Genomic DNA, 23,863 nt, shown 5'->3' on the forward strand with positions numbered 1-23,863 from the left:
TTGTCAGTTCTGTTTATCTAGTTTCTGTCATGTGTACAATTCAGGTCAAGGGTAATTTTGCATAATTGCACAATGCATCTGGCAAGCATAGACGATTGTTACAGCATGCCATTATATGGTTTCGTGCAAGAGAGGCCACTGCAAATCTTTTTCATCTCGCTACAGTGATGTAAGAATGTACTTCAGGCATTTTCGGTACACTGCGACATCACTGATGTGTTTTTATTTCAGGTGCAACAGAGCACACTTCTAAATGCATCCCAGGTGAAAGGTATAGAGGTCAAATAAAATAAAAACATACAATGTTGGAAAGTTTTTTTTAATCCTTTGAGGGTCTTAAAGTCAGACTTAAAACACATTTCATGGCACTGACATTATAAAACAAAAAAGACAAGAGATATATGCATCATCAGATATTGCTGGTATATGATACTGTTTGCATACATGTTGGATATAGTACCATAGTTTAAATCACAAGGCGAGGCAATAATGCAGCGACGACACAGGAGAAGACTACATTACTGTTTTGCCTATAATCACAGGATAACTTGCAGCTCAAAATATTGTACATTGCAGTGTTCATGGCACAGGAGTGGAACTTGGTAAGTAAAAAGTGCATAACAGTACAGTAGATGATAGTACATGAATAGAGAAGGAGGCAGACTATACTTCCATTATCAACTAAACTACTTCACAGGGCTGCAATTAATTCATTTAATTTAAAATATTGGCTAGTTAAAATGCTGAAATAGCATTCAGTTTGAATCATTCGTGTGGTTTGTCAACTTGAATACATTAAACCTTTACATGGCATTACTTTGGAATTGTGATATAAATGTACTTTCTAAAATGGCTGTAATTGTAAGTGCAATTGAATCCCATCAACAATATTACAACATTTACATTTTTTTAAAAAGCTTACAGAGATAAAAAGGTGTTCAAGGCACATTTAGTCAGTATATCTGGCTTTAGGTCAGTTAGTCCATGACTATTCTAACTCGTGGTAGATCATCACTTGTAACATTGTGAGCTATTCGACAGATCACCTCAGCTCTGTAATTCGACTACAGAGGAAAGTGTAAGAAAAAAACATTTTTTGTATATAATAATACTGATATTTCATGACAGCATTTAACTAAAATGACCAAAGTATATCTTTCATTTTAGACCAACACGGATGTGAAGTCCTATCAGTGCCATTTTGCTTAGCCTACAAAAAAGTTGGTGTTCATAACTAAGCTTCAAAGTGTGAGGCACTGATTTGACATCGGTGTCTCTTTGCTGTAACCCTCAAACCAGGTTGCAATAATCAATGTATAAAAACATCCAGCAAGACATTTAGCTTGATGTGCTTCATCCTATCTGAGTTTTTTGAGTTTAGATAATACGTTTTGTTGTTTAAAATTGGTAAAAGCTGCTGCTAATAAGATTTAAAATCAATACTGGCTTCAGATTTTAACAAATAGTATTGAACTCCAACCTTAGTTGATAAGGTAGTGCAAAACACTGCCATATTACTTGATTGTCCTACTCTCAGTTTGTTCACTGGCACTGCCAGCTGCAAATCATCCTGTCTGTTATCTTGGTCAGTCTGAGAGGAAAGTAAAAAATAAAATTAAAAAAAAAGCCACTCTTAGAGTTGATTGAGGCTACTAGATGCACTGTTTTTTTCCCTTTTGCACACTTTCACCTGACAGGGAGTCAAGAGTATGAAAACAGTAGACAGAGGTGAAGACTATACAAGTGGTTTCTCCTTTCTTTGTCCAACAGTCCCTTGAGGTCCATACCTTGTTCCAGGTCTTAATTTTGTTACTGGTTCACAAGGTGTTGGTCAGCATTTCAGCAGATGTGGGGAGGTGCTGCAAAAAACTGGGTAGTCATGTATATACAGGATGGTCTGATGTCTTCTTCCATACATTTTACTTTCAGAAATCAAGTTCCATCTCCTCCCCGGTCAGGTTCACCTTCGCGTACTTCACAGTATCGTCGTCGACTGGTTTCATACGTTTGGTCACCAGCTTGAGGTTGGTCTCGTGGAGGACAACCTGGGTCAAGTACTTCTCTCGTTTGATCTGTTCTCTGACAGCGTACGGGACGTCTGGGATCACGTAGGACAGGATGAACTTCGTAAGGTACACAATGTGCTGTGACGAGTAGAAGAAGACACCATTAATATGTTTTGATAATGAAAATGTTTTAGTGTCAGAATGATTTCCTGTTATGCTCAAACTCACCTCTACAACGATTATAAAAGCCATTTTGGCAGCGATCACATGCCAGTAGTAGATAGTGTACTCATACTGCTTCGGGTGCCCGGGAGCATACCGAAAATCTCGATACCTAAAGGAGGAAAGTTCATACTCAAACATTACTTACCACAAAGCTGCACCTGAGACCAGTATTTTATTGACCTTGCAATCCTATTTTACTTGTTTTCAAGTGTCTGTATGTGATGAAGTTGTATTTTGTCAAGAAGTTTCCATAACACTATTATCTCTGGTCACTTTCTTTTCATTTTATGTAAATACATTTGAGAGACAAAGTGTGGAAGCTGGATAGCTGGCTATGCAAATGCAACATATTACTGTGATTTATTAGCCACTTGTTAGTAATCACCTTTTTTAAGACACAAACAAGCTTCACAATTCAGGAAAAGGGTATTTACTGACATATTTTATATCGTAGAATAAAGTATTAAAATCTCTAAAAAAAAATCTCTTTAAATGGTATGTGCCCTTTCATGTATAAAACAATAATCATACATTTTTCTAAATTCAAAGAATTCACATTTGTTTTAATCGTGTAGGCAAACTGTTTGAAAAAGGAATCTAATAGATGATAGACAATATGAAAACTGGTGTTCTCTTTATATCCCAACAAGGTACATTTTATTTCAGCACACACATATGGTCCAATCTTTTTACCTGCAGGTGGTGATATTGTAAAGTGTCTTCATGGGCTTGCTACTGTCGGAGAAGTCGCTGATGTTGAATATAGACAGCGAGCTGTTGATGTAGCCCTGCATGGTGTTATTACGGTAATCTCCATATGGGTACACAGAGAAAGACCAGTAGTAGACCAACCGTGGAATCATGTCGGATGTAAAAGCGATGATCATGGCCTGTTGAGACACCAGGACGCCAGGTAAATGTAGTGAAAGCGTTAAATTGATCATCAACGCGTTTGTCACAATTGTTGTCAATATAACTTATGAACCATAACTCAATTTAAACAGTTTCTTACATTTGTCGCAACAGCCAATATAGCGACGCCTTGAAGAATGGGCTGCCACGCCCCTATGTCCTGGGCCTTCTCTGGCACGAAGCGGCGAAACTGAGTGGTGATTTTCCAAGCATCAACCCGAATCTCAAACAGGTTGTTGACCAGAGCCAGGATCGGAGCCAGAGGGAAGGAGGCAACGAACAGGGTCACAAAGCCAAACTGGATGACTGAAAGAGACAAGACGGGCACCGTCAAGACCACCCACAATTCAGTTGCACCAGGTGTTTGTATATCGATTACTTGTGTGTGAATTCCCTCATTATCTCTTGGTTAATTACTAACTGGTTTCAAACAAGTTTGCTGTATTGGGTTTGTGCCGTTAAGACTTAAGACAGGGTACACAACGTGATAGTGGTGTTTATTTTCTCATCCAACTCAAAATTTTCTTTGAACATCATCATTAAACAGCGTTTGAAGATTTCAATCAAATGTCAGTAAAACATTAAGTAACAGCTAACCGCTACTGTAAGTAGTTTGTGTGGCACAACCTGTTTTGTAATATAGAGATACAAAGGTCTCAGTGTAGTCCACCATGCATTATAATTAAGTCTGAACTTAAGAACAGCTTGTGCAACCGGCTTCAGGTGCAGCTGTAAATGTGGCAGACAGGGACTTACCCATCTCCAGGTATTCATAGAACAGTCCTAGTTTTGAGAGGGGCTGCAGCCGGTAGTCCTGCTCCCAGCGAGGAATCACCTTCTCTGAAGGCCCACGAGTGCAGTAGCGGAAAATCAAATTTTTTACCCACCTATGGAGGAGTGGAAGACATATTACAGTAACAGTAGCTCAGTATGACAATGGAACGTTGGTGGATGATTAGTTATTTGCCTTTTTGTAAGCAGCAAGTTCACTTATGTTCACTGGAGATATGCTGCATCTATAAGCCAACACTGTTTTTTATATTTAATATTAAATTGTTTTTAGATTCTGACTTCTTACGGTAGCAAGACCTCTTGGATGTTGTTCCAGATGGCTTTTCCCCCCATGATAATAGAGAGCTGAGTCGTCAACTCAATCAGACAACCGCCTGGATCACACTGCAGGACAACAAGACACAGAGCATGAGTTAGGAACAAAGAGCTAATAAGTTATGCATGTAACAAACATTTAGACGGACAAAATGTACCTCCTCGTTCCGGTATTTTCCCAAGAGATACACAGGATTTCCAGGATGGCCAACCGCTTTCCCTTTGGCGAAGGCGATGTAGAAACAGGAGGAGTAATAGTTGACGAACTGAAAGAGGAACATCTTCATGGTCAAGCTGTTCTCGTAGTCTGTCTTCGTCCGTGGCAGCTCTGTTGTTGAGTCAAACAAGAAAGGATTTTCGGATTAAACCAAATGCAAGTCAATATTGGGAAAAAGTACAATTCAAACTCACCAAAGTCTGTGATCCAGATGGCGACCCGCTCATAGAGAATGTTGAGGATCATAATTACAACGAAGCTGATGAGGGAGGCTGTGACAGAAGTGGCCATCTGAGGCGACACATACTCCTTTAAGGGTTCCAGCTCCTTCAGGTCTTGAGCTCGGAGTTTAGTCGAGAAGGCAAAAAAGGCAGCCAGGCGGTAAACAATGATGGCCACTATGGACGCCAGGATCAACAGAATCTAAAAGAAGAAAAATACAGTTGGAAACATTCATGTATATTCTGTTCTGAAATTGAAAAAAATGGGAAATGGGGAATGTCCTAATCATTTTATTTTATAGAACTTTACTGGGAAGGACTATGCATTTGGTACTAATTGAAGGTAAAGTTGAGATTATGTTCAATTAGTATACTTCAAATAAATAAATTAAGAAAAACCTTATAATTCAGTGCACACCATGCCAGGTACATGCAAAAACAATATATATGGAAAGTTGAATTTCCAATGTGAAATGAGTAATGTATGAAAATTAACATGGGTTCAAATTGACCTTTTCTTATTAAAGACATTTTTAATTTCTCAATCTTAAGTACCAAATAACATATTCTTTGAAGTTGGATATTTATTTGCAGACAGAGAAAATATAATATGAAAAAAACATGGCATGAAAATGAAAATTAAGTTATTTACATTACCCAGAATAAGACCGTCCCAATTCCTATCGACACCCGAACACATCGTCCACAGGCTGTATAGGGCACCTTTTCTTTAACCTAAATCACACATAAACACTGTGAAATAATGGGCTTTAAAAACAACATGGCATGACTTAAAACTCATTATGTCAACATAGCAAAATAGTAACAAAACTTATATATATTATATAATATTTTGATCTCAATTTTTGATGTTCTACGTTATTAAATGCAAAAAAGAATAAAATAAAATGTGCATGTGATTTTTACCCCTGTGATAGGGTTTTTCCTCTCATAAATGCACTTTGCTTCATATTCTGGGCGAGGGGGTTCTTCCTGCTCCAGAAACTCCACAGTGTCCCACGCGTACTCCAGCTCTGCCTGGTAACGCTTCCAAAACTCCAGGAACAAAGTGACTACAGCCAGGAAATAAACAGGAGCAGGAAACAAAACACGCAGGGCAATAATTAGAAAGGAGGAAACATCTAAGTACACTGAGTATTGTCAGTGTCTTTCTGTGTCTGTTTTGCCTTTAATAATGCCAAAGTAAACATTTAAATGTTCAGTTATAAACACAGCTACTGTAAGTCATATAAGCTGCCTGCTTACGCTCAATGGTAAACTTGAATATGAAAAAAGCCAAATATTTTTCACATTGTATACAACTTACCCCAGATTGACATGAAAACTGCAAACACCAAGGTTCCAAAGTTATCAAATATGCAAAGTTTCTAAAAGAAAATAGGAAAAACATTTTCACAGTTCTGTCCTGCTAACATGCAAATCAGTTCCAGACATAACGGTTGCTGTGTTGGAATAGCAGCATGCATTAAATATGCAAAGTCAGTTTTTGAATATTGAGCGACATTCGTAGGAGGACAAAAACTTTGTAGAAACACATCAAGTCAAACTCACTTTTGAAGCTTCACAGGTGCTGTTCAACTTCCAGTACATGCATTCTCTGTCACACTGCGGACACATCACAATATTCCCTCCAATGTCGGGGTCACACACCTCTTTGCTGTGGTCATTAAAACATAGAACAGAAATGATCAGACTGGGAAATCTCCAAAACATCATACATCATCAAGCTCATCATTCAAAATCTACAAGGAAATGTACCTCCAGGTGCTGGTGTCTTGAGTCCTGTATCCATAAATGAAACAACCCAGTCCCACAACAGCAGCCACAGCCAGCATTATTGTGTAGAAACCCAACCAGGCAAAGTAAATGCCAATCTTCTCCCCATAATACTTCCTGTGAAAAAAAAAGCAGCTTCATGTACTGTGGCTCTATTGTTCACAATAAAAGCTCTGCAAGGACAAAGACATAAAAAATTGTATTGTAATTTGACACACAGGAAATATAACTTCAGTCGAAAACATTTCATGGACAACACATGGGAACAGAGGCTTTTAAGTTTTAGCTGAATTAAAACACTGTCATGAGAGAGTCATTCTAGTACTTTAAGTTTATTTTGTCCATAGAACATAACGGACTGTGTTTACCTAATGAGGTTCAGTGGTTGCATCTTGTAGAAGCTTTTGGGATGAGCCCATTCTTCATAGAGCAGAAATCTCTCGTTGGGGTAGCCCTCCTCAGTGGACTTGACATTGAACCTGCACTAAAATAATAAAAATGATAAAAATAAGGGAATTTTCTGTCAATTCTTAGTTCACTTATTGCACGACACCATGAAAAAAGGCATAAACCATAACTACTATGACTGTAACATGTAACTTACGTCGTGGAGGGGATAGGCAGCTTTGTACACTCCTCCATCCAGCAGTTTGGTGATGCCAAACTTCTTAATGTTCCCTCGTATTTCATAAGGGGCACGACTTAAGATGTAAAATGCCTGGAAGAAGAAGAGGTTTTTGTTATCTTAAAGCTACCAATCTGTTTACACACTCATCAAACATACAATATTCTTATGATGTTTTTTTAAGATGAAGACAACTTGCCATCCTGCTCCTCATGGACGGGGTGAAGAAGGCATCTTTGTCCTTCACGTAGAAGTTCTCCAGACGGTCCTTCTCAAAGGGCGCGGTGAAGAACTCCGCCTCCTTGGTGATCAGGTCTTCGTTGGGGTAGAAGTGCTTGGTGATGCAGGACAAAAAGCGCCACGGGGAGGGGCGCGAGGACATGTCGTTGGGCTGGATGGGAAGCTTGATGTGCAGGACCTCGGCGTAGGTGCACAGCACGTCCCACGGCATGTGGACTTTCACAAACATCAGTTTCTCATCTGCTACCTGCAAACGGCACATAAGGAGTGATTAAAGTATGAGATAAAGTCAGAAAAACCTTCTGAAAAGTGTAATCTACTTACAGATTTTGTCGCCTCCAGTTCCATTCCCATCTTCATCAGGCTGGCCTCAAAGTACTCTCGCCGCGTCTACAGTGAATAACACAAAAAAAAAGCTTTCAAAGAGCTTCCTGCTTTAATGCTCCCTCCTCCTCTCTGGCCATTATGATTCTCTTTATGTACGGGTGAAGTTATATTCATGACTGATGTGCCAAGCCTCCAGTGTAAATACTTTGAGCATTTATTAAAGGATCGCCAAGAGTGATTATCTGTATATACACCAAAGCAAATATCTTATTTATACTGCAGGGTTATCTTAGGTACACATTATCACTTTGATTACCTTTACGTGTTCAAATTTGTCATTATTGTTGGTTAAAGATGATTTTAAATTATGTTTATTTAAATCCCATTTATTTGGACATATCAAATTTCCATAACATGTTTTCATTGCACATAGTGGAACAAGTCAGAGCAGGTTCTTGTTGGCGGCATGTCATCAAATGTTACAGTGAACTGAATTCTGGACACACTCTTGGAACTTCTATACAGCTTTCCCAAAACACATGAAAAAGCATTATGAAAAAGTACAAAACAAACAATATAGAAAGTTACAATGCATTATTAGTGAGTTGGGATCGAACTTAATAGAACACCTTGACACATTTTCTCTTGATGTCAGCCTCATTCTAAGGAATACCTTAGAGAGACTGTTGACAAAGCAAACGCCAAATACCTTCACTGTTATTTTTAGCCAACGCTGCTTTCAGGTGGATGTTTCCATGACACATAGGGAATACATTCACTACATGAGATGCATGAACATCTTTACAAACATGATCAAATATTTTAAGATTACAATTTAGCTAACGCTAACGCGAACCACACGCTTCCAGCAGTTTTAGAGATAAAAAAGTTTTACAAGTTGTGTTTGACAGAGGAAAAACAAAGTAAAGGGAGTGCCTGGTAGAGACTGTTGCTCTCCTCACCACTTGTCGGCTTTAGTTTGCTTTGGGATTATTGCAAATGAGGAATTGCCTCAGTCCCAGTGTATCTGTGGTGAAGAGGCTCATGAGCTCTGACTTACAACCGATCAACCAGCCGGCCTTTTCTCAAGAAACTGGCTGAAACTGGCTTATACCTTTAACATCCTTTCACTGCTGCAGAAAAACAACATATGAGTAATCTTTTAAACTGTAAATACCTAACAGTTTGTCAGATTGTATGATTTAAGCCACAGGGCACAGTCTCCATTTCAAAACTACTTGTGGGATACGGTTGCAACACTGCAGGTAGCATCTCTAAGGTCTGTGGATCTACAGACATTATATGACACATCCAGCACCGTAATGTGTAATCTATTGTGAAAGACACTGGTAGCAACAAACAACATGTCCCAGTGTCATTAATTGGCGCACTTCTATTGCTGCACATCTAGATTTGTGATGAAAAAAGAAGCATGCTTTCTGATTTACTCTATTCAATTATGGGCTGCATGGAGGTGTAGTGGTTAGCACTGTCGCCTCACAGCAAGAGGGGCCCGGGTTCAATTCCCGGGCTGGACAACCTTCTGCGTGGAGTTTGCATGTTAGCGTGGGTTCTCTCCGGGTTCTCCGGCTTCCTCCCACAGTCCAAAGACATGCAGCTTAGGTTCATTGAAGACTCTAAATTGCCCGTAGGTGTGAATGTGAGTGTGAGTGGTTGTCTGTCTCTATATGTCAGCCCTGCGACAGACTGGCGACCTGTCCAGGGTGTACCCTGCCTTCGCCCATTGACAGCTGAGATCGGCTCCAGCACCCTGCGACCCTTAACTGGATAAGCAGGTTACGGAAAATGAATGAATGAATGAATGATGCCCCAATTGAATTTACTCATTTGTTTTTGAAGGTTTGAGGTTTCTGGACCAAGATCTTAATAATAGAAGTTCAAGTTCAGCTAAGGAGATTTATAACCAGACTGATGTGATTTTTATTTTTTTTGTTCAGTAAGATTTCGGGGTTTAAGTGAAGGAGTAAGGCTTTCATTTACCCAACTTCCCTCAGGGAAGGCACTGAACAAATGAGTCACAATGTGTGTTAAATGAATGAGAAGTACAGTGGAAAGGCACTTTCACAACAATGTATGCCAAGCTGTTCCCTGTCCTGGGTAATTAAAGCATTATTTAAGTTCCTCTGCTGAATATACACAAGGGCTTAATTTCAAGTCACAGACCAACATCCTGCTGCCAATAAAAACTCCCTTTACAAACAGGCAAGAAACAATAAAGTTTGTATGTGTAATTAAACACACAAGGCATATTACATGAAAATGACTTAAGTTAAGGTTTTATGAGAGAACTACTACTTTCTTAGTAAAAATAGAATGTTATTAATTAAGACAAATTATTTGCTACCGAATCTTAATTTAGAAACTCTGAGTCTAAAGGTTTGGGATGCTGACAGGTTCAAGTTTCTCTACGCTATCTAATAACAGCAAAAAATGGCTCAAACATATCACCTTTTACAGCTGCTCCCTTTGTTTAGGTACATTACTTTGCTCTAAGACGATGCACTGTGCTGAACCACCCAGCTCAAAAAAGGATCTAAAAAATTAAAGAATCACCTTGCGCCGCTGGAACGTGCGCCTCTTCTCAAAGTCCTTCTTATCTTCAGATTCGTAGGCCAGGATGAAGTCGATCCTCCTCACGCCGTCATTGAAGAACAAGGAGTCTGGCTTGTTGTTGAACTCAGCCTGAGGACAAAAACAAGGCTTGTCAGGTAAATCTACATCCTGAAACTCGTACTCCTCTTCCTCCATAGTGCCGTACATGTTGCACAAAGTGAAGAGAGCAGAGGAAGGTCCGTGTGCGTGGGATACTTCTGAATAATGACATTGACCAGCCTATTTAACGTGTGATGTGGGGCATGCAGGAGTGGGAAGTATCAACAAACATTAGGATACCCGCCCTTCTCTCTCTCTCTCTCTCTCTTTCTCTACACACAATCAGACTTGTGTCATTGCAAACAAAGCTCTTGCAAGCATATGTACCTACACGCATGGCTTCGTATATTCATGCATTTTATCTCATGTGTGTTTTGTTCTGGTGATTTGGTGTCTTGTGGTCCAGTGACTTCAATATATATATTCATATGATTCATTACAAATACAGGTACATTCAATTGATAAGCTGCTACTGTAGCTGACATCAACATTACTGTGTTGCCTTACCAGTTGTGCTTTGGGGACTGTTGCTCCTTCTTTAATACTGTGATACGTTGGTAAAAACTCCTGGGGGTAAACTGTTAAAATAAGACCAAACACATATATGTGAATACACAAATAAACAAATTTACTTGAGCGCAATCACTTCATTGTCAGGCTGATACTATAATGTTGTTATTGCAGTCACGTAAAAAGGATGTGCATCAACTAATACAAATTTCACTGGCTGCAACTCTATGCATATTTGTATATGTATATTAGAGGCGTCACAATATACCCATAAAACTGGGATATTAAAAAAATGAAATATTGATATAATGTTAATAATACACACATGATCATTAAAATATATCAGATATAAAAATAATCCCGCTCATCTTCAATCGCTTTTGTACAGATATGGTTACCGACTCTCTCTCCCGCTCCATACACTCTTATTTAGAGTGTAATTAATTTGCCGCTAAATAGGCAAAATGCACAATAAACAAACATTCACCGATAGCATTATTTATTTTTTCTAAACGGCTGTCTTAACTGAGGTCTGTTTGTCTGTAGTGTATGCAGCTTAACCTGAGTCAGAAATAAATCATCGACGTAAAGTTAGTACTGTAATTTTATTGGAAAAACATTTTAGAGGTCATTGCTGTTACACTTGACTGTAAAAAGTTGTTTTTAATAATCACTGTGTCTTGTTTCAGTTGTATTTCTAAATTCCTCTCTTAGAGGTGAATGAAATGGTCAGCTGACGTGGAGAATCAGAAAGGTGACAGCTGAAACTCATAACCTTATACTACTATTTTCTGAGAAGTATATTATTATGTGACGCTCCTCTGAGTCACCTGTGGGTAACGGACTTAGCATCGTCATACATCCTCTTCAGCTGAAGCCGTGCTTGTTACAACAGAGCAACCGAGTCCAACTTAGCACTTAGAAACATTCTAGTTGAGCTGAAGCCGTTCAAAACCAAAGCTCAGCTAATCAGACGCTAAGCCACACCAAGTACGACACAGTTATGATATGTATGTATGTATAACTTGAAAGAATAGCAGCTGATAATCTGTTATCAGACTGCCACTGTGTGTATTGGCTAAGCACAGCCTCACCCAGCTAGTAGCATGGCTGTTAGCCATGTTTTACCTTTATTTGCCAGTGAAGGTGCTGTTGACCCTACACGTACTTCACATCCACACAAACTCTGACCCTGACAATGTTCATGTCCCACCTCAGTGGTGCTCACTGAAGCAGCAATGACTGTTACTCATTTCCAAAACAGTCTGAGTGTTTTTAACCAGTGACCCTCCTAAAACAAGCCTCACCAAACCTCATGTTGTATTGTTGCCTTTTTTTTTTTCCTTTCTTTTTTTTACTGCTTGCACACATTTGCCCACTCACCACAAAGTTATATTACTAAAAAAGAGAAGAAATAGGACACCATCTACTGCAGTGTGGTCAACACATTCACAGTATGCACTCAAGTGGGTTGACAAAGATTCATTCAGATATCTGCTCTCAGTAATCACTCAGTCATTTTTTTTTCTTTTTTTACAATAGATGACATTACATCAAATAGGGAAAGCCCTGTTCTCTTTCCATATAAAGCAGAGCGCGATCACCAAACTAACTGAAGACAGATGTTGTTTTCAAAACACTGGCCATAGTAACACACAGGGAAACTTCCCTGTGGAATAACTGTTCATCACAAGACTTTCCTTTGACAAAGTCCTCTAACAGGGTAACAGTCTGAACAAAGATTGTTATACTCGAAAGTATGTCAGTATTCTGAAATGCTGACCCAGTAACAACCCAGTAACCCTTAACAACTATGCTTCTGGCTTTTCTTATTTTGATGCAGACCAATTTGTAACTTGTTGTAATATAACAGCCTGTTTTTATATTTTCTATAATTCCTGTAATTTACGAAAAAGATGGCACAAAGAAGGATAGATACAAGGACTTTATGAGAAGCCGGTTAACTGTTTCTCAGCTTTTTTTACACTGATGTATTGTGGGCCTAAATCCTTCCATGTACACTGTACCACGACAGTTGTTTGCTGCAGACTGGAGGTCACACTGTACCAGATTGTAGTTTTTTTTTTTACTATAACTACTTTGGTGTGTAAAATAAATAAAATGTGCACAGGCTCATGAGTCGTTAAACCCAACAGAAACGCTGTTACGAAACTTCTGCACTCTACAGTCAGTCGCTACATATGATTCTGCAGTAAAAATCTGGTTTCTTTCCACATCCCACCCACCCACCCAACGCTCACTTCCTCTCTAGAGAACATTCTCCATGACAACACACTAATTAAAAAAATGGCAGAACAAACAAATAAAGATAAAACTTATTTTGTTAACTTCCAAACATTGATTTCTTGCAGCATGAAGGTGCATGAAACACATTTCGTTTGACCTAAAGGCTAACATTTAAGCACTAACAAACTCAAGTTCAGTGCAAACCACAAACGAGTGCCCATCTCACAAGACAGGAAATACTTTCTGCATCAAAAACTGGTTCATTGTCCTGGCATCTGGTTTAAGTCGAGTGTCTTTCACAGGAACAGAATCAGCTCTAAGATCTTGCTTCAGTATTAGCAGTTGGTGCCTAGAATTGTGTGTTTTGAATGTGAAATAAGATAACTCATGTTATATTTTCATTGAAACATGCACTGGAGTGATCATCGATGCATCAGATTATTACATTGAAACAAACTATAAAAATATTATATTGTCAGATTATTTTTTGCTGTTGTAATCACTTCATCACAGGCTGTCACAAAGTGTGGGTGTGAATTATTCATTACAAGTGAATATAGGCTCCATTAAATAGAGTGCACTTTAGCCTGCCCTTTGTGCTCCCGAGTGAAAAGCATTGGTCATTTCCATATGGTCAGGCGCTTCTATATAGTTATCACAGCTATTAAAGTTAACCCAAAGCACTTTTTGTCTCTGATTGAGCTGTGAGAAAAAAAAAATGCATGCACTGCCAGACAGTATGTCATCATGGGAAAGACAAGACTCAAAGGAGCGCATTGATTGAGAAATATTTCCCAGAAGTGTGGGAGCTGTTGAAACACTGCAACACAAGTTTCCAACACTATATTTAAAAACAAAGTTAAGTTGCAGTTTCAGTTTGTAGCGTAAGGAATGTAAGAAATGTAAGGAACAACGAAGTGTGGTGAGACGTGATGTTTGATCATTTCCTTCCACTTATCATCTACCCTTTACAGATGACAACACCACGTGTCTCATGATGGCAAAAGTAGGTAAAACCATAATGTATGTGTCCATTAGGGATATCATGAATTGTATACTTTAAGCAGACCTCTTAACCAATACAATGTACACATATTAGATAATAAGTAAAAGTGCTGCAATTTAAAAATCTGGAATCATTTGCACAATGTTGTATTATCAGATTTTACTGGCTGGTGCTATTTTTGAAATGTTCCTACTTTAAAAAAAATAAAAAAAAGTGTAGTTTATTAAATGTATCATCGTTTCTAATAAATATAGTGGGGTGAAAAATACAGTATTTTCATCTGGAAGTAGAAGAACAAGTATCTCTAAATTGCACTTTATATCATAAGAGAGACAATGATGGCTGCTTATGGTAACGTTACACCACTGTTTGAGTAACTTTAAAGTTGTGGAGGGAAAGTTGAAACAATCAGAGTATCAATGTTTAGGCGGCAACGATCTGTAAAGCAGGCTGGAGTAGTGATGAATGAGTGGGAGCTAAGCAAACCCACCTAGAGGTGAACATGGCCTAACAGGTTTGATCAAGTGCCACATGTTCCCTGTGACTTAATCCACAACGTGCCCTTAAACCCTCACAAACATGCAAACCAAAGCAAAGCTCTTCTCTTACCAACTTCCTCGTCCATCATGCCCAAAATAGTTTCACCCTCCAGCTCATCCGTCTCAGAAACGGAGTCCATCTCGAAGATGTCGTTGTTGCTCATAGTCCTTGTCGGGTGGTCCAGTCACATCACCGAAAGCAACAACAAAACAAAAACCTTTGGGCAACTTTGCTTTACCGACTGCTTACTGTGTATTACAACAGCCCCGTCCTCCACGCATTCTTTATCTATTTCCCAAGATGGATTCAACGAGATAAAGTTTTGGTTCAAGTTGTGACTTGAGAGAGTTGAAGTCAAACGGGTGGGGTCGGCGGAGGAGAAGGAGGAGGAGGAGAAGGAGGAGGAGGAGGGTGCTGCTGTGGTGCAGCCACATTTGACAGATCTAGTAACGCCCACTTCATTGTTCTAAAGTTAGTTGTGTAGTATGTAGATTAACGCATGAACACACTCGGCATCTAGGTGAATGTTGAGGAATATATATATATAGATATATATATATATACAGTACCAGTCAAAAGTTTGGACACACCTTCTCATTCAACTACTTTGAATAATCTAAAATATAAAACATATTCTGGTTTGTTGAGCATTTGTTTGTTTACCACATAATTCCATATGTGTTCCTTCATAGTTTGGATGTCTTCAATATTAATCTACAATGTAGAAAAAATAAAAATAAAGAAAAAGCATTGAATGAGAAGGTGTGTCCAAACTTTTGACTGGTACTCAAAAAAAAAAAAAAAAAAAATAAATATATATATATATATATATATATATATATATATATATATATATATATATATATATGACACAGTATAAATAAAATAAGAGAATCCTTTATTAGTCCCGCAGCGGGGACATTTACAGGATTACAGCAGCATAGAGGATAGTGCAAACAAGAGACATAGTAAAAAAAACAAGATCAAAAATAAGTATTATAAATAATATTATAATACTTAAAAACAGTAAAGTTTGCACTATCCTCTATGCTGCTAGACAGCAGGAACTATAACTTTGTATGTTGCTTCAAATGAATTCATTCCACGTGATTCATTCACAGTCAACCGTCCCCGTCCTGCAGCTGCGGGTTTCAGTTTGCATATCAAATATATCTTTTTGTACACTGGTGTCCTGCCCGAAATGTTTTAATGACGTGATTTCCTTGCGACGAGAATAACGTTTCCAAGTTTCAACCCGTTGCTGTATCATTTATTGAAAAATAGAAGTGGGGCTAGGAACCTTTCAGCAGTGCGGCCCATTATTCCGGGGGGAAGGAAAACGGTGACGGACGTCTACCGGACCTATATCCGCCAATAACAAGCTGCTAGCTTGACACGATTTAAAGCGTATTGTTTGTGCTAGTCATTCCAAGTGTGTACACATTTAGTAAATGGCCATCTGAAGGTACAATAAATAGAAAAACCTTCACTTTAGTTTTACACAAATGACATTATGGGTAAATGTGTGTGTAGGTGGTAATAAACGTGAATCAGCAAACAAATGATTCCGGCTTGTGGTAGCTTCAAAGCTAACGCGATGGTTAGTGACATGCTCCTTTAGCAAGTAGTCATGCTAGCTTGCAGACGAGTCGGAGTTTTTGGTAAATAGCATTGTCTGAGACTGATTGGGTGTCAGTTTGTTGGTCAAAACTCGACCTAAAGCGAACACTGTTGGCTTTTAGCCGGTTCAGATCGTTTCCTGACAGACAAGGTTCCTACAGGTGAGTTGACAATCGCCTCTATGACTGTTGAACATGGTGGTTGTCTTAGCTTTTACTGTATATATCATTTGTATCAGTGTGTGTGTGTGCTTGTATTTAAATCACACACTTGTTTATTTATCCTTTCAGATCCGCCACACTGGATTTCTCCAAAATGAAGATGTTCTCAGTGTCCCACAAGACTGTCTTTGTGGTGGACCACTGTCCCTACATGGCAGAGTCAAGTCGTCAGCAGGTGGAGTGTGATGTGCTGACGAAGAGTCGAGCTCAAGGGGTTATTCCTTTGGCCCCCGTGTCCAAGTCCCTGTGGACCTGTGCTGTGGAGTGCTCCATGGAGTACTGCCGGATCCTCTACGATGTCTATCCACTGCACAAACTGGTAAGCCTCCTTTTTTTGTTTGTTTCATCTCTAGCTGTTTCTCCACCACTGGTTTCAATAAAAAGATGTAACTAAATGAGTATGAATTTGGACATTGTTGAAACTAATGAAACCCTAATCAATGAGATATCTGAGAAAGTTTAAATCAATGTAGTTACCAGTTATAGTGCACCAATTACTTCAACATTAACATTTTCTGACTTCTCTTTGTTTTACAGATTACTTACACTGTGAGTGATTCCGAGTTCCACATCTTGAATAGCTGGAGGCAGGAAGACCAGAGCACTCATGAGGTAATCCGCTGCACACAGAACTCAACGAGAGAGTTAACAATTCTAACTGATATACAATAAGACTGTTAGTCCTGCTGTGACTGTCATTGCATTTCCAAGCTTTGTTTTTAGCTGCTCCAGTTTGCCATATTTTTGAGAAGTGCAACATTATTATAAACATCAGTGACCACATGTTTACATTCATCAAATCTTGCAAGACTTGCAATTTAATAATCCCTGTCTCCTCCTCTCTTGCAGCTCATGTCAGCTCTTGCAGCAGTCGGGCCGCCCAACCCACGAGAGGACCCCGAGTGTTGCAGCATCCTGCACGGGCTGGTTGCTGCGGTGGAGTCGTTATGCAAGATCACAGAGCTGCAGCACGAGAGGCGCACCTCTATGATGGACACAGCCGAGAGAGTTGCCAATAGGGGTCGCATTATCTGCTTAACCAATGCTAAAAGGTAAACACTGTCATTAACACAAGATAAAATAAGATAATCCTTTATTAGTCCCGCAGCGGGGACATTTGCAGGATTACAGCAGCAGAGAGGATAGTGCAAACAAGAGACATAGTAAAAAACAAGATCAAAACAAGTATTATAAATAAGTAATCACACAGTAAAGAATATTAAATAAATCAAAAAGTCCAAAAAAAACAATAACTAAAAATATAATATATACAAACTGAATAATAATAATAATTATTATTATTATTAACATGGTGGAAAATCAACTGAAGCCATCAGCCCCATGTTGATAGTTTAATTTCCCTCTCAGCAACGCTGTATTGTCACTGTTTTGTACTTTACATGTATTGTATGTGTACATGTATGGACTAATCTTGTGTTTGCCATTTACCCTGATAGTTTATATTCAAACAAGAAGCTTAGGTATGTGATATATTATTTAAGACGATGCTAATGCAGTTCTCTTTCTGTGTTCTATCCTAAAGTGATACTCATGTGCGGATGTTGGAAGACTGCATCCAAGAGACTATTTTAGAACAAAACAAGCTGGCAGCAGGCTCAGACAGGTACGTATCAATGATTTTATGATTGTAGCGATTCTTCCCTTTTGAGCACGTGATAAATGACTCATAGTTTTGTTTTCTTGTTTCATACTCATTGTTGTGTGTTTTAGGCTGATGGCCATCCAGCAATGTGACCTTGTCCTAGTTCACATCCACCCACAGGGTGAGGACACGCTGGTGTCTGACCGGCCGAAGAAAGAGGTGGGTGCTAACAAAGAAGACATGAGGTTGTGCGAAAACATGGCACTTAATGCTTACACCATGCCATCATGTCACAGCTGTTAGTTCTCACTGCCTCTTCCTCCCTGGTTGTCTCAGATCTCCCCTCTGCTCACCAGCGAGGTTCACAGCGTTCGTGCAGGGCGGCACCTTGCCACCAAACTCAACATTCTGGTCCAGCAGCACTTTGACTTGGCCTCCACCACCATAACAAACATCCCCATGAAGGTAAGGGGCTTCTTGTCCTTTTGTTTGGCCTTGCACATGCCACGCCAAATTTCATCTCACATCAACTTTAAATATTTGATTTCTTTTGCTAGTACACAAATGTTGTTATGTCTAGAATGCAGACCACTCCCTTTTTTTCCCACTTCTTTTTCTTTTTTTTCTTTTCTTTTCTTTAACAGCCTTTACGCTACTTCTTTTGCTTGCTTAATCTATATGTATGAGCCCTTCCTCACCGATAATTACTCATGAAACTTTACAGTCTCATCTTTTTGTTTGCCTCATTTGCATGTTGATTTGACTGTGAATCTGCTGCTGGTTTCATGCTGTATTTTCTGTTTTGCTAGCCCACATTAAATGTTTGCGACCAGGTTAGTACTCTTATCACACACACATCAAAGTGAGGAAGGGTCAGAGTTTACACCACCTAGTGTACAGTTTATGTTTGGAGCTCTACTGCTGCAACAGGCTTACAGTGTCATTCATTTGTTTTGATGTGACAGTTGGTCTAAAGATTTGCTGGTGAGGCTCCAGTAAAGGACAGGCAACTCTGGTCTCATGTGGACACTCAGGGAATGCAGAGTTTGGGGTCTGCTGGAAAAACGAAAGTATTTTTTTTTAATTAAATGATATAATAACTATTTTGAATCACCATTTGTTTTTAAATATTCCAAATTTTTCCTAGAAAATGTATTTATTTTGTTGGTTTTAGGATTTCCGCCAAAGACTGATATAAATGGCAGAGTATGAATGTTGCATTAAACTGTTTTATAGAACATCTTTGACCAGCGTTGCCTCTTCTGTCAGTGTCTGTCAGGTGTTTACACCTTAAAAATTGCTTAAACTGTCCCCCGGTCTCTGTTTCCCCCATCAGTTCCCACCCATCCCCCCTTTAGTGTTTTGGTGTGGTCCTTTGTGTTGTCTGGATAACTTGTTTTTTAAACCTGACCTTTAGCTTTCCTAAAACTGCTATTTTTCCAGGTGTAGAACGTTGTCAAATTTTAAAGCTTGTGATTCAAAAGTTTGTTTTTAGATCAGTGGTTGCCAGACCCCATTTTCGGGCCTGGGCCTAAACATATAGAGCTGTTTTTTGTTAGATCAGGAATCTATGATTTATGTCAAACAAGTGTACGCTCAGTGCTGTGTGTATATAAGGACATTTGCGTTAAACACTAGTCTCTGATGTGAGTAGAAGAAAACATGCTTGAGTCACCCAGAGAGCTTTTTTTCTTTTACTTTGGTCATTATCATTTCCCCTTTGGAACATGAAATCAGCAGTGTTAATGTGTGTTTGCGTGTGTATTAGTTTGCACTCTGTAAGAGCTGACTTCATGCTGACCTGTATGTGTTATTGTCTCTGCGGATGGACAGGAAGAGCAGCACGCCAACACATCGGCCAATTATGACGTTGAGCTCCTGCATCACCGAGATGCTCACCTGGAATTCTTCAAAAGTGGTGAGAACTCGAGTTAAAAAAATAAAATAAATAAGAATTAGCCAATTAGAATAACATGGTTCAAACCCCTCTACAGGCAACATGCCGAGGTGTCCTTGAGCGAGACACCTAACCCAAAAATTGCTCCCCGGGCGCTTCATTGCAGCCCACTGCTCCTCCAGGATGGGTCAAATGCAGAGAACCGAATTTCCCCATTGTGGGACTAATAAAGGCTTAATTATTCATTATTATTATTATTATTATTATTATTATTATTATCCTCAAACTTTGTTCTATGAACTAATTTACATAAATAGTGCTCAAAGTAGTTTTCATTGTGTACATTATAAGCACCGGATAAGGAAAACAGTTTTGCAGATTCTTGGACATCCATAATGATTTTTGCATGTATTTTATGTATGCTTAATTTTTTTTAAACTTATCATCAGAAATGACTAATTAATATGCCATTTTTGTGTTGTGCAGGAGACTTGCATATGGCTGGCAGCAGCACTCGAGAAAATGGACTCAAAGAGACGATTACACTGAAATGGTGCACTCCAAGAACCAACAGCATAGGTGGGCATCATCAAGTTTTAATTTGTCAGTTGTTAGTTGATTTTAATGGTTTTTAAGCTTTAAACTACTATCAGGGGAAGACATTACTCTATTTTCACCTTTTGGGCATTATATTAAAAAAAAAAAAAATGTTAAGTTAGTATTTAACTTTGAAATCTCATTATTTATCCATAAACGATTAATTGTTGCAGCTCTTAAGAAAGGAAAAACTGTGTAACCCCTAAAGCATTATTGGTGTATTTATTGCTGCATTGACTGACCCAGCCGTGATATGAGATGCCTGATTTAGTTGTATCTATTTGTGTTTTTAATTTCCCACCTCAGAACTGCATTACTGTACGGGAGCCTACCGCATCTCCCCCACAGACGTTAACAGTCGTCCCTCGTCATGTTTGACAAACTTTCTCCTCAACGGTAAACTGGATTAACCCTCTTTTTATCCCGTTGTTTATCTCTTTATTGACTCTAACTGCTTGGCCTGACGGCTGACTTCTTCTCTTCTTGATTGACCACAGGTCGATCGGTGCTACTGGAGCAGCCGAGGAAGTCGGGGTCAAAGGTCATCAGCCACATGCTCAGCAGCCACGGAGGCGAGATCTTCCTGCACGTGCTCAACAGCAACCGCTCCACCCTGGAGGACCCGCCCTCCATCAGCGAGGGCTGTGGAGGCCGAGTGACGGACTACCGCATCACTGTACGTTCAGCTCACACCAGCCATGTTGCAATAAACAGCAATAGTCTTCAAATGTTAACTGTTTTTTTTTTTTTTTTTTGTCTGTTTCAGGATTTTGGTGAATTTATGAGGGAGAACCGGCTCACTCCTGTTTCAGAGTCTGCCCAGGATCCCTCGGGGAAGCTACCAGTTGAGAGAGCCAAGGCTCAGCTGGAACGCCACACTCGATACTGGCCGATGATCATCTCCCAGACCACCATCTTCAACATGCAGGCAGTGAGTAAACGGCATGCTTTTATTTACTTCTGCCACAGATTTCTATCATGCATACTCCAAAATATTTGACTTGTTGTTTCCTACACATAATAAATAATCTGTTGCAATGCCAATTGGCCCACATCATTATCATCCTTCCTGTGTCTGTGTGTCTTCCTGTTTTCCTCCACTAGGTCGTTCCTTTAGCTAACCTGATAGTGAAAGAGACTTTGTCGGAGGAGGATGTTCTGACCTGCCAGAAGACAGTTTACAACCTGGTGGACATGGAGAGGAAGAACGACCCTCTCCCTATTTCCACCGTGGGATCCAGAGGCAAAGGCCCCAAGAGGTATTTATTCCAAAAATCAACATCCCAATTCATGTAAGTAAACAGAAGAGCCACTGATGTAACCGCACTGTTTTCCTCCTCAGAGATGAACAGTATCGTATAATGTGGAACGAGCTTGAGACATTAGTGAAAACTCACGCCGGAGCCACAGACAGACACCAGCGGGTTCTGGACTGCATCATTGCCTGTCGCAGCAAACCTCCTGAGGAGGAGGAGAGGAAGAAGAGAGGGAGGAAGAGGGAGGATAGGGAAGACAAGACAGAGAAGAACGGCAGCAAGGACACAGATGACAAAAGTTGGCAGGAGTCGGAGAGGTCAGTGCTGCTTGGATGTCTTTTGTCTCCATATACATGTGAAAAATAACCTAAATTTATAGCAATAAGAATGTTTACATTTGTCTTTTGGATGGTATGTGTCAGTAAACTTTCTACTCTCTCATGCTTTACTGTGTTCTTGTCTTTTAACCTGAAGACTTAAAGGTTTGCTGGATAAAGAAGAGCAGGAGTCAGAGGTGATCAAGGATTCCCCGGACTCTCCAGAGCCGCCCAACAAGAAGCCGCGCCTGTGTACGGAGGAGGTTCAGCCTCCAGAGAGAGCAAAAGGTACCAACCTTCATCATACTTTTTTCTCTGTTAAGAAGAGACACCACCCCAAGAAATCATTCACAAACCAATCAGACACGTGTCAGTATAGCACCGAGCCAATGAGCGCCAATTCTGGCAAATGCCACTTAATGACATCACTCAGGGCCCTACTGGTTACGTGTGTTTTTATCTGTGGCTTTGTCTCGCTGTTTGTTCAGGTCCGGTCTCGCTCCTCACCATGTGGAGCAATCGCATCACTGTAGCCAATTCCAGGAAGCACCAAGAGTTTGTTGGAAGAGTGAGCTCCGTCAACAACAAGTTCGAGTTGTACCAGCAACTCAAAGACGAAAATGGGTGTGTGAGAAAAACAAAATCAATCATCTGTCACTTTATGGGTGTAATATTCCTCTCACGTTGAATGTGTCCAAACTGCTCGCTATGTCTTAATCAAACTTGACTTTTTCCCTTCTGACAGGATGGATGTTCACGAAAACGGAAAGGCCTCCAGATGATGTTTCCACGGATCCATTGCTTCACCCCCGCCAAGGATAGAGATTTCGAGCCACAGTGTTTTTTCAGAGTCGGGTGTCACCTTATACTCCCAGAACAACGGCATCAAATAACATAGACAGTGAACTCTTAATGAGGGATTTCTAATTTTTTTTACTCATGACTTTGTAGATATGCTGTTCACATATTGTGTAACACAATAAAAGCTGTCAATAGAGAATTTTGCTGTTGAATATGGAAGTGATGTCTTGTGTCATTGATATAAAATAGGACAAAACATTGCATTGCATTTGAGTGAAACTGTATCATTGCTGTGTTGATGAAAAAAATTATTGACTGACGAGTGTGCAATTACAGCCATGTGTAATAATTTTACACATAATACTGCCCTGATAGTGCCTGAAAACATTTTGGGAACTGAGCTTAATGCAAATTTTACATTTTAAATAGAAACTTTTAATAGTCATGATCCAGAATCATGTTTACTTCTGTGGAACTGGATCTTCGAGGTTTTGTCACAGGTCATCTATTTTCAGACACATTTAAAGTCATATTGTAGAGGACGAGGCGTCTTGACTATTTTCCTCACTTGCTCACGTGTTGATGGGACTTGCCCCTCAATGCCTTGTGAAAGGTTAATCAACAGTCTCGGTGGTGGTGGATGGAGTTCAGGTTGGAAGAGCGGAGGCAGCCTTGGTCTTAAGGCTCTCAGATCCCTGCTTTCGAATTGAGAGCACCCTGCAAGCAGGCCAAATGACGACCGTTCTTGACCTCCCGTGACCTTCGCAGAGATAGAGAACTACAGCGACAAGGACGAAGATCAGGATAAGAAGACAGACCAACAGGAGAGCTGTGAAGATGCCTGCCATCCATTGATAGTGGGTAATCTGTGGTGAGTTGGAACTGATAGCTGGAGGTG

The 23,863-nt window shown here is 39.7% G+C and overlaps 2 protein-coding genes across 2 annotated transcripts; one reads left to right on the forward strand and one right to left on the reverse strand.

Moving 5' to 3' along the window:
- Positions 1-310: 310 nt before the first annotated feature.
- On the reverse strand, positions 311-15,021 carry ano6 (anoctamin 6). The gene is made up of 20 exons (XM_054624233.1): positions 14,723-15,021; positions 10,858-10,928; positions 10,252-10,380; positions 7,675-7,740; positions 7,310-7,597; positions 7,090-7,203; positions 6,854-6,969; positions 6,468-6,602; positions 6,261-6,366; positions 6,016-6,076; positions 5,616-5,761; positions 5,346-5,423; positions 4,662-4,890; positions 4,409-4,578; positions 4,222-4,319; positions 3,900-4,030; positions 3,244-3,449; positions 2,925-3,121; positions 2,235-2,340; positions 311-2,144 (listed from the first exon to the last, which is right to left on the reverse strand). Exons 1-20 carry the CDS (start codon positions 14,814-14,816, stop codon positions 1,926-1,928), a joined length of 2,760 nt encoding a protein of 919 aa, XP_054480208.1. The 5' UTR covers positions 14,817-15,021; the 3' UTR covers positions 311-1,925.
- A 975-nt stretch (positions 15,022-15,996) lies between these two features.
- ints13 (integrator complex subunit 13) lies at positions 15,997-23,149 on the forward strand. Its single transcript, XM_054624552.1, has 17 exons — positions 15,997-16,434; positions 16,564-16,813; positions 17,032-17,106; positions 17,344-17,546; positions 18,038-18,118; positions 18,226-18,316; positions 18,434-18,562; positions 19,931-20,015; positions 20,481-20,573; positions 20,898-20,987; positions 21,089-21,267; positions 21,358-21,522; positions 21,696-21,850; positions 21,934-22,164; positions 22,322-22,452; positions 22,653-22,788; positions 22,910-23,149. The coding sequence occupies exons 2-17, from the start codon at positions 16,589-16,591 to the stop codon at positions 22,944-22,946; spliced, it is 2,106 nt and encodes a 701-aa protein (XP_054480527.1). The 5' UTR covers positions 15,997-16,434; positions 16,564-16,588; the 3' UTR covers positions 22,947-23,149.
- Positions 23,150-23,863: the final 714 nt, after the last annotated feature.

This window comes from Anoplopoma fimbria, chromosome 23, assembly GCF_027596085.1.
Source record: "Anoplopoma fimbria isolate UVic2021 breed Golden Eagle Sablefish chromosome 23, Afim_UVic_2022, whole genome shotgun sequence".
Taxonomy (NCBI): domain Eukaryota; kingdom Metazoa; phylum Chordata; class Actinopteri; order Perciformes; family Anoplopomatidae; genus Anoplopoma; species Anoplopoma fimbria.